Raw genomic sequence first — 11,209 nt, 5'->3', positions numbered from 1 at the left:
ATGGATAATGTGCCTCCCCCACCGAAGCCTGAAAAGGAACATAAGGTAGGAGAAACGCTAATTCGAGTTCCACTGGTACCTGTGCTTGAATGCTGTGCTATCTTTCTCACGGGCCAGAGCTATGACCCTTGGTAGTGACTTTCCCATCTAGTATAGTTTTGAGTCCTTCAGGGTCAGGAGAAGACAGGAATTTACTGGAACCCATCAGAGTCCTAGCTGGGGTTCCCTGGAGTCTTAGAACCTTGTGGGGTTCTCTACCATTGTCTGATGGGTTAGAGCAGACCAGCAATTCAGTTCTTTGTCTTTTTTGTTTTTGTTTTTGTTTTTGTTTTTGGCCACACCCAGTGATGCTCAGGGGTTACTTCTGACTCTGCACTTAGAAATTGCTCTTGGGGCCTGTGCGTGTTTTTCTACTGTCCTGTGTCCTGAACCTCTCCTGAGTGGGCCAAAAAGGGCCCAGCAAAATCGTTCTCCTAGAGTTACTCGGGCTGGGCCGGAAAGCCAAGAAAGATTGTGTCCTAGAGTGAAAACCGGCTATCAGCAATAGATTGCAGAAAGGCAGGTCCTCTGTCGGTATGTCAGGCTGGAGAAACTTGCCCTGCCGAGTGGTTACTAACTGCGAGAGACTGTGAGTGTCGCCTGTGCATGTTTTTCTTTTTTTTTTTTTTGGTTTTTGGGTCACACCCGGCAGTGCTCAGGGGTTATTCCTGGCTCCAGGCTCAGAAATTGCTCCTGGCAGGCATGGGGGACCATATGGGACGCCGGGATTCGAACCGATGACCTCCTGCATGAAAGGCAAATGCCTTACCTCTATGCTATCTCTCCGGCCCCCTGTGCGTGTTTTTCTACTGTCCTGTGTCCTGAACCTCTCCTGAGTGGGCCGAAAAGGGCCCAGCAAAATCGCTCTCCTAGAGGCTCTAGAAGAGCACAGTCAAGCGAAGCAGAGCGCTCTTTCTAATGAACGAACACCATCGCAACATGCAGGAAAAAAAATCACACTAGGAACTGTGCTGGATCTCTAAAGCCCAGCATATCTCTCTGGACTGTCTTCTCTGCTGCGTGCTCAGGCCTAAGATTTGATCCTGTGTGTGGCTTCATCCACAGAGGGCTCTCCTTCCTTGGAGGTGAGTCAACCCACCCAGAAAGGGTGGAGCCATCTAAACCGCTGGATCTCTGAAGCTCAGCACATCTCTCTGGTCTGTCTTCTCTGCTGTGTGCTCCGGCCTAAGATCTGATCCTTGGGGCCGGAGAGATAGCATGGAGGCAAGGCATTTGCCTTGCATGCAGAAGGTTGGTGGTTCAAATCCCAGTATCCCATATGGTCCCCTGAACTTGACAGGAGCAACTTCTGAGCATAGAGCCAGGAGTAACCCCTGAGCGCTGCCAGGTGTGACCCAAAAACTGAAAACCAAAAAAAAAAAAAAAAAAAGATTTGATCCTGTGTATGGCTTCATCCACGGAGGGCTCCCCTTCCTTGTAGGTGAGTTGACCCTCCCAGAAAGGGTGGAGCCAGAGGAGTGTGGCCCCGCACATCATTTAGCCAGTGAATACCACCACAACATGTAGAAATATCCACAATACAAGTGTGACAATGGGGAAACAACACAGGCCAGCACCAGGAATAGAGAATGAAGATGGCAACTCTGGTGACTTGAAAACGGCCAGCCAATTAGTCAGTCTCTCAGATATGGAGTTTAGAGAAGAAATATGGAGGATATTCACAGAACTCAAAGAAAGCATAGATCGAGTTGAACACAACACTTATAAGAACCAAGAAAATATGAAGACAGAAATCAGAAAACTCCAAACTGAAATAACAGGTCAAGTAACAGGTCTGAAAAAACTCAGTAGACAAATTGAAGGACTCAATGGATTAGCTCTCTATCAGGGTAACAGCAGCTGAAGATAGAATTAGTGAGCTTGAAGATTCCATGTAGAACAACTCCATACAGCAGAAGAGATTAGAAAAAAGCCTTAGGGGCCGGTGAAGTGGCGCTAGAGGTAAGGTGTCTGCCTTGCAAGTGCTAGCCAAGGAAGGACCGTGGTTCGATTCCCCATCCCATATGGGCCCCCTAAGCCAGGGGCAATTTCTGAGGCATCAAACAGGTGTGGCCCGAAAAACAAAACAAACAAACAAACAAAAAAACAGGAAAAAAGCCTTAAAGCAAATGATCAGACAATGGAAAAATTAGTCAAAGAATGTGAATAGATGAAAATAAAAGTCTTTGATAAGCTCAACAGAAACAATTTAAGAATCATTGGAGTCCCACCCAGGAAGAAAATCTCCAGGAAGAATCAACGGTCAAGAACATCATTAAAGAGAAGCTACCAGAGCTAAAGAATACATGCGATCTAATCCTGCATGCCCGAAGAGTACCAACTAAAAGAGACCCCAGGAAAAACACCCCAAGACACATCCTAGTCACAATGACGAATCTCACAGATAGAGACAGAGTTCTGAAAGAAGCAAGATCAAAAAGGGAAATCACATTCAAGGGAGCATCCTTGAGATTTATAGCAGACCTGTCACAAGAAACATTCAAGGCCAGAGGCAGTGATAGGACATAGTGACAAAACTCAGTGAAATAAATGCTCCGCCTAGAATACTGCACCCAGCAAAACTCACTTTCAGGTTTGAAAGAAGAATGCATGGCTTCACAGATAAACAACAGCTCAGAAACTTTACAGACTCAAAACCAGCCTTAAAAGAAAAACTGAAAGATCTATTTTAATACAAGATTGACCAACCGACACACCAAACTTCAACACAAAGATGGCACTAAATTCCATGACACTTCTTTCTCTCAATGTCAATGGACTAAATACACCCGTTAAGAGACACAGGGTGGCTAAATGGATCAAAAAACTCAACCCAACCTTCTGCCTACAAGAAACACACCTGAATAGTCAGAACAAACATAGACTCAAGTGAGTGCCTCTGGGCATGGTCCAAAAACCAAAAACCAAAAATCAAAACCAGCATCCATATTGGACCCCCATGTCTGCCAGGAGCTATTTCTGAGCCCAGAGCCAGGAGTATCCTCTGAGTGCTGCCGGGTGACACCCCCCCAAAAAAAAGAAAGAAAGAAATCGCTCCTGGGTTAGCAGCATTCAAGGCAAACACCGTACCGTGTGCTATTGCTTTGGCCATGGGGATTTTGAGACTTATCGTCAATTGTCCATTAACTAGAGACAGAACATCTGTGTCTGGTCTTAGGTTTCTACTGCATCTGATGTCCAGAGGGAGGGGTAATATAGATGGGAAATTAGTCTTTCCCTCGAATATTGTAGGGCTGAAAACTGTGGAGAATATTCTCTGACTTGTTTATTCTTTTAAACTTTATTTATTTTTTGATCGATTGGTTTTTGGGTCACACCCGGCGGTGTTTGGGGGTCATTCCTGGTTCTGCACTCAGAAATCACCCCCTGGTAGGTTGGGGGACCATATGGGATGCCGGGAAATAGAACCTGGTCCCTCCTGGGACAGCCGCATGCAAGACAAATGCCTTACCATTGTGCTATCTCTCCGGTCCCTGACTTGTTTCTTTTTCCTTTCCTTTTTTTAAGGCCCCAGAAAAGCAAACCACGTCCTCTTCTGATAAAGCAGCTATAAAGATCCAGGCGTGGTGGCGTGGCACCCTGGTCCGCCGGACATTGCTGCACGCGGCTCTTTGTGCCTGGGTTATTCAAAACTGGTGGAAAGAGAAGAAGAGAAAGCAGTGGGACAAGAAGTGGCGTAGGACCCTGGAGACCTATACACGGCACGAGTGGGCAGCAGTCAAGCTGCAGTCCTGGGTCCGCATGTGGCGTGTCCGTCTGCGTTACTGCCGCTTACTCAGTGCAGCTCGCATCATCCAGGCCTACTGGAGGTGCCACTCTGGCCCCTCAAGGGGTCTCGTTAAGGGCCAGTACAGAATCACAGCAGATCAGATGCATCTCCAGTTAGAGTTCTTGCTGGGTTCAGGGCCTTACATTGTGACGGAGTGTATTCCCCTTAAAATAAAGCAGTGAACTGGTCTTTCCCCAGCCCCCACCCCCACCCCGACAAGCTCCAAGTCACACAGAGCAAGGGTGGCAGATAGCTTAATATCTCCTGGAGACACTGCAAACAATTAGCAGGGGATGCCAGAGGAGGAGGATTCTGAGCCCTTGTCCTCATTAGAAAACATTGATGAGACAGACATTTACCGACATTTGCCAGAGGTAGGAAAATTGGGGCCACAACGTTGTTGCAATGGACGCTAAACTGGAGCACCATCCCATAATCAGATCAATGTTTTCTCTCTCCAAGCTTGTGTTTATATAATGGAAACATTGTGGGGCTGGGAAATGGTTGTGAGAGCAGTTGGCAGAGTCCCCCAACCTAGGCTAGGTAGCTCAGAGCTTATTCCCTGAGGCCTACAATTGAGAGGAGCCCATTCAGTCCTAGGTCTGGGATCCTGGTGCAATGATTGAAGTGAGGATGATGTGCCCTGTGTTTTCTTACACCTAACTTCTATGTCAGAATCTGAGACCAAACTGGAGTAATTCAGGCCAATGGCTCCAGTCCTTATTCCTTTTTACTTCAAACTCTGTCATTCACCCTTCTATGCCCAAGTGGGCATAAGCACTGGTTTTCCTCCATACTTGGTGAAGATCCATAGTCATGGTTATGGACAAAGACTTTTTGTTTGGTTTTGCCATTTCTTTTGCCACACCCAGTGTTGCTCAGGGGTTACTCCTGGCTCTGCACTTAGGAATTAGTCCTGGCGGCTTGGGACCATATGGATGCCGGAGATCGAACCCGTGTTGGCCACATGCAAGGCAAATGCCCTATCTGCTGTTCTATTGCTCCAGCCCATGGACAAAGACTTTCTACTGAGTATCAGCCTAGGTGGTCAGAGTCATGGCATGAAGGAGGTGTCAGTATTGTGTGTCTCTCCTGCACATCATCATAGATTCTGTCTCCACAGAGTTGGGACCGTTATTTTTTTTAGATTTTGGACACATCCAGTGGTGCTCAGGGGCTGCTTCAGCTTCATGTTTGATGTCCTCTCCCATACTGTGCCAGAGACTGAATGTGGTTTTATGTAAAGCATGTGCACTATAATCTTTGCATTGTTTCCTTGGCCTTAGAGCTGGATCTTTGATCCCTTCTGTGAAAGTTGTTTTCTTGGAATGGAGTCTAGGTTAGTGTTTTGGTTTTCTTTTTAAACTTTGATAGTTTATTTGATGATCATCCCTATAGGAACAACACCAGTGTAATAGAATGGATAGCTAACAAAAGCTTACTAAACCTTCTGCCTTTGTGTTAATGTTCTCATTGTAAATACAATAATTTTCACAAATGTGTTTGCTACTGTAATTCTTTTTTTTTTTTTTTTTGGTTTTTGGGTCACACCCGGCAGCGTTCAGGGTTCCTCCTGGCTCTATGCTCAGAAATGCTCCTGGCAGGCACGGGGGACCATATGGGACGCCGGATTTGAACCGATGACCTTCTGCATGAAAGGCAAATGCCTTACCTCCATGCTATCTTTCTGGCCCCGCTACTGTAATTTTTTATCTTTTTAAAATTTTCTTCTCCCTTTTTTTAAAAAATAACTTTGCTCTCACATATCTGGAACAAATGTATGATGGTAAACTATGTCAACTATATGATGCATTTTTTTTTCTGGTCCCCTCACCCCCTTTTATATGTATGATATATATAATTCATTAAGTACCACAGTTACAAAATTGTTCATGGTTGAGCTTTAGTCATGGACACCACCCTTAACCAGTGCATATTTACCACCCATCAATGTCCCCAGTTCCCTCCTCCCTACACCCACCTGTTCTCACTCTTTCTTTTCAATTTGATCTGGGTTTGATTTCTAGCACTGCATATGATCCCTGAGTCCTTCCAGGGATGATCCCTCAGCTCAGGGCCAGGAGTAAGCCCTGAGCATCTTCAAGTATGACCCCACCCCATCAAAATGTCCCCTAAAGCAAAACAACCTGTCTCATTATCCTTAATCGGCTTTCTTGATTTTCCCTGTATATGCAACTGCTGGATGTCTTCCTCAGCAACCTCTGGCATTCATTCCTGCAGTCATTTTCCCTGGCCAGGGATCTCAGGTTCTAGTTTCCCTTCCAGGAAATGTCAGGGTACACCCTCTATGGATATCATCCTCTTTGTGTTTCAGTTCTGACTTTTTAAGTCAGCACAGCTAAAGATGACTACTTCTCACCACCTACTCAAGCAATGGTACCCATTTCTGCCAGGGCCCATATTTGCACTTCTTCCTCACCCCACTTGGGATCTGACACAGTGCCATAGGCTCCTGGGTGTACTCTGCACCTTGCCAGGTTCCATGCAGGGTGACTATCCAAGACCTGGTGCCCTCCTCACCCTCTTGAGATCTACCTCCTTTTCTGTGTTCTGGAGGTGAACTTCCCCTCAGGTGTCCTACATTGCAGTCACTAGTTTAGTAATTTAAGACTTAATTTGTTGGGCAAGAGAAGAAAATAAAAGGACAAGACTTCAATTTAAAAAAGGGGCAGTGGAGCAATAGCACAGCCTTGAATACAGCCAATTTTTGTTCAATCCTTGGCTTCCCATATGGCCCCCTGAGCACTGCCAGGAGTAATTTCTGAGCATTCTAGGGGGAAGGGAGAGAAACTAGATACAGAAAAAAGGTTGTTAAATTCATCGGTTTTATTGTTTTTATCTCAATCCCAAAGAAAACACTGAAAGTATCCAAGAGAAGGGGCTGGAGAGATAGCATGGAGGTAGGGCGTTTGCCTTGCATGCAGAAGGATGGTGGTTCGAAACCCGGCATCCCATATGGTCCCCCGAGTCTGCTGGGGGTGATTTCTGAGTGTAAGAGCCAGGAGTAGAGCGCTTGGGTGTGACCCAAAAACCAAAAAAAAAAAAGTATCCAAGAGAAAGTAAATCAAAACGTGAGCATGGCCTCAAATTCATAGGAATCAAAAAAATTGTTTCTAATGTTACTTGAAACACTACAAAGGAGACTTTAGTGGGAAGGAATTATATACATTTTTTTTCAAGATTCAAGGCACAGGCCAGAGCGATAGCACATTGTGTAGGATATTTTGCCTTGCACGTGGATGACCTGGGTTCAATTCTTGGCATTTCATATGATCCCCTGAGCCTGCCAGTAGTGATTTCTGAATGCAGAGCCAGGTGTGGTGTGGCCCTCAAACAAGCAAACAAAAGAAGATCTTTTTCTTGAAAATCTTTCAATGGGCCCGGAGAGATAGCACAGTGGCGTTTGCCTTGCAAGCAGCCGATCCAGGACCAAAGGTGGTTGGTTCGAATCCCGGTGTCCCATATGGTCCCCTGTGCCTGCCAGGAGCTATTTCTGAGCAGACAGCCAGGAGTAACCTCTGAGCATCGCCGGGTGTGGCCCAAAAAACAAAAACAAAACAAAACAAACAAAAAAAACAAAAAAAAAGAAAATATTGGAAAATAATTGAAGCTCTAAAACTGGTCTATCCAAAAGTGGAGAATGTTCCACATGCATAGGTGCAGTGGACAACTGTGGGTGTTGGCCAGAGTATACCGTAGAGCATCAGTCAATGTTCTTGTGCCATAGATAATGTTGCTGAGACACGGTCTGTCTCCAGGGATGAGCTGTGACTGGCTTGGGAGAGATGTGACAGGACCTGGGTGCTAAGTAACACCCCATGTACAGGATGATCCGTACCGAGAAGGCCTCCCACCAATCATGCCCATCCCATCTGTTGACTGAGCAGCATGACTGATGTGCATGGGATCAGAGAGCCTCTATTTTGAGGCTAAGGGAAATTTAAGAGAGAGAATCAAATTGTAAAATAGCACGTTCTGAGCAGAACTGCAATGGGGCAGCAGCTCTGGGGGTGGGACTTATGAAGTAGGAGTTAAAATAAAACCAGGAGTTTTTAATAGGAAGGCCCAAAGATAGGCCTAAACATTTATGAGACTGGAGTTAGGCAAGAGGGAATTTTTCCATAATCCCATCAGCGAACTATTTCTCAAGAACCTGCATGTCTTTTTCCTCTGCCCTAACAAGGCTTTCATTAACAGGAAACAAGGAAATTGAAGAATAAATAACCAGGAATCACTAAGTTTTAAGAAACTCAAAACATGAAAAGGCATCCCTAAAACACAACAATCAGAAATTTGATGGTCAAGAGAAGGGTTAGGGAAGCAATTTAAGAAAGTAAAGATACTATTTCAGTGATGGAAAAAAACAATTTAGCTATGAAAGGACCATTATTAAAAAGAAGCCACTCAGGGATCTTAGAAGCAAAGTCAGAATTAAAAGACCAGATGCTGGGGGCCAGAACAATAGAACAATGGGTAGTGAATTTGCCTTACTGCCATGCAGAGCCAGAAGTAAGTAACCTCTGAGCATTGCTGGTTATGGCACAAAAACAAAAGACCAGAGTCAGAGTGAATAATAGGGAATATATAAAATACATATAACACAAAGTTTATATATATATATATATAAACTTTTCCACAGTGAGTAGAAAGTTTGCCCTAGGACTCCTCTAGGGACTCAATACAAAAAGACAGAGAAATGAAAAGGCTAAAAGACATAAAGAATGAAGCTATGATGCAGAAGTTGCAGTCATGGTTGAACTAGTATTCCTGAAAAAGACAACACAGAGATGGAGAACAGGCACATTCTTAGCATTAATGAGTTTCCCAGAGCTCAAAAAGACTCAAGTGCTCTCTAAGGTGAAGGAAAACAGATGGAGCTCCATCTTGCTGAACCATCTCATAACTGAAGAAGAGAAAATATTTAAACATATAAAGAGAAAAAAAAATAGAACAAATCACCAAGGAATACGTTTTAGATAGACATTATCTTTTTTTTTTTTTTTTTTTTTTTTGTTTTGTTTTTTTTTTTTTTTTTGTTTTTCGGGCCACACCCGTTAGATGCTCAGGGTTACTCCTGGCTACGCGCTCAGAAATTGCCCCTGGCTTGGGGGGACCATATGGGACACCGGGGGATCGAACCGTGGTCCTTTCCTTGGCTAGCGCTTGTAAGGCAGACACCTTACCTCTAGCGCCACCTCGCCGGCCCCGACATTATCTTTCTTAAGAGCAACCTTGGATGTAGAAAAAGAATGGAGCAATTCCCAGTGCCCTGAAAGAAAAAAAATGTAAGCATTGAATAATAGGCCACTTAAAATGCTACTCAAGTGTCAGAGCCAAAAAGAAAGATGATCTCTCTCTTCCCTACCCTTTGTTGTTAGGGTATCTGGGGGCTGTACGCTATGGGGGCCTTGGGGAGTGGCGTGGTCACAGTGCAGTGCACATTGGAGGTTGCATGCTTGGTTGTAGTGTGCCAGAGATCATACACTTGTGCCTTTGGGGATCACAGTCAACATGTGGGTGCCAGTGCCAGGAATTGAACTTGCAGCCTGATGCCTGCAAGGTAAGTGCTCCACCACTGAGTCCACATTCCCTGGCTGGGGAAAAAAGTATTTATGGTGCCAGGGAATGAAATCCAGAGTCTCACACCAGCAAGGAAAGTGCTCCACTATTGAGCTACATACATGCCTGATCCTGTATATATATATATATATAATATATATATATATATATATATATTATATTATAATATATATATATTTATAGGGGTCACTCCTGGTAATTGAAAGAATTATTTTATTTAAACCCTGTGGTTTACAAAGTTGTTCAAATGCAGTTGTTTCTGGCCTTGAATTTTTTTTTTGAGCCACATCTGGCAGTGCTCAGGGGTTACTGCTGGGCTCAGAATTATTCCTGGCAGGCTCAGGGGACCATATGGGATACCGGGGATCGAACTCGAGTCTGTTCCGAATCGGCTGCATACAAGGTAAACATTCTACCACTGTGCTATCATTCTAGCCCCCCGGCCTTGAATATTCTGACACCAATTCCACCACAGTGTAACATTTCCTCTACCATTGTCCCATTTCCCTACCACACCCAAGGCTGCCCCTTGACAGGCACAAAATAATTATTTATTTATTTATTTTTATTTTATTATTATTATTATTTTTTTTTTGGTTTTTGGGTCACACCCAGCAGTGCTCAGGGCTTACTCTGGCTCTCTGCTCAGAAATCGCTCCTAGCAGGCACAGGGGACCATATGGGATACCAGGATCTGAACCACTGACTTTCTGCATGAAATGCAAATGCCTTACCTCCATGCTATCTCTCTGGCCCTTTTCCTTTTATTTTATTTTATTTTATGCACAAAATAATTTACTCTAGGGCTGTAGTGATAGCACAGCATGTAGGGCAGCGATGGCAAACCTATGGCACATGTGCCAGCTGTGGCACATGAAGGCCTTGCAGCTGGCATGCAGGAAGGTCTGCAATTAATAAATTTATAAAATTTATTGTTTTTTTTTTTTTTTTTTTTTTGGTTTTTGGGTCACACCCGGCAGTGTTGAAGGGTTACTCCTGGCTCAATGCTCAGAAATTGCTCCTGGCAGGCTCAGGAGACCATATGGGATGCCAGGATTCAAACCACCAACCTTCTGTACGCAAGGCAAACGCCTTACCTCCACGCTATCTCTCCAGCCCCAATTTATAAAATTTATGAAGAGTTTTTAGATAGTAAAATCTTGTTATTAAGGTTTAATTGATGTGCTGGCACTTTGAGGAAATTCTTTGGTTTTGTGCTGTAGTTTGGGCACTTAGGCTCAAAAAGGTTAGCCATCACTGATGTAGGGTGTTTGCCTTCCATGCAGTCATCCTGGGTTTGATCCCTGGCATCCCATATGGTCTCTCGAGACTGCCAGGAGTAATTTCTGAGTGCAGAGCCACCATTTAGCCCTGAGTGCCACCAGGTGTGGCCCACAAACAACAACAACAACAAAAATAAAGTTATATTGCTTGTTACAACTAAATGGTATTAGAATTATTAAAAATGTTTCAGTAACAGAAAATTTATTAAAATTGTTATATCTCACCAGGACCAAACAGGTGCAAGACTACTAAGTAGTAGGCTAGATACAGAGGGGACCACATATTCTAGCAACCCTGGGGGTGAGGGAAGAGGATATGGGAGGTAGGACAAAAACGGAGGTGTAGGGAGGACAATTTGGTGATGGGAATCCCCCCTGATTTTATGTAAATATGTACCTAAAATATTATTGTCAACAATATGTAAGCCACTATGATCAAAATAAAAATTATATTAAAAATTGTTATATCTCGGGGCTGGAGAGATAGCATGGAGGT

At 44.2% G+C, this 11,209-nt stretch overlaps 1 protein-coding gene across 1 annotated transcript; it reads left to right on the top strand.

Moving 5' to 3' along the window:
- Positions 1 to 4,017, top strand: IQCF1 (IQ motif containing F1). Its single transcript, XM_049777707.1, has 2 exons — positions 1 to 45; positions 3,568 to 4,017. The coding sequence occupies exons 1-2, from the start codon at positions 1 to 3 to the stop codon at positions 4,009 to 4,011; spliced, it is 489 nt and encodes a 162-aa protein (XP_049633664.1). The 3' UTR covers positions 4,012 to 4,017.
- Positions 4,018 to 11,209: the final 7,192 nt, after the last annotated feature.

This window comes from Suncus etruscus, chromosome 7 (assembly GCF_024139225.1).
Source record: "Suncus etruscus isolate mSunEtr1 chromosome 7, mSunEtr1.pri.cur, whole genome shotgun sequence".
Taxonomy (NCBI): Eukaryota; Metazoa; Chordata; class Mammalia; order Eulipotyphla; family Soricidae; genus Suncus; species Suncus etruscus.
Note: the sequence above shows the minus strand (reverse complement) of the source record. Positions and strands in the feature narration are given on the sequence as shown.

What these genes read in the sequence shown, in the direction of transcription:
- IQCF1 (XM_049777707.1), top strand. Translation starts at nt 1, where the DNA reads ATGGATAATGTGCCTCCCCCACCGAAGCCTGAAAAGGAACATAAG. An exon ending in AGCCTGAAAAGGAACATAAG is followed by an intron (nt 46 to 3,567) that starts GTAGGAGAAACG and finishes CCTTTTTTTAAG; the next exon opens with GCCCCAGAAAAGCAAACCAC.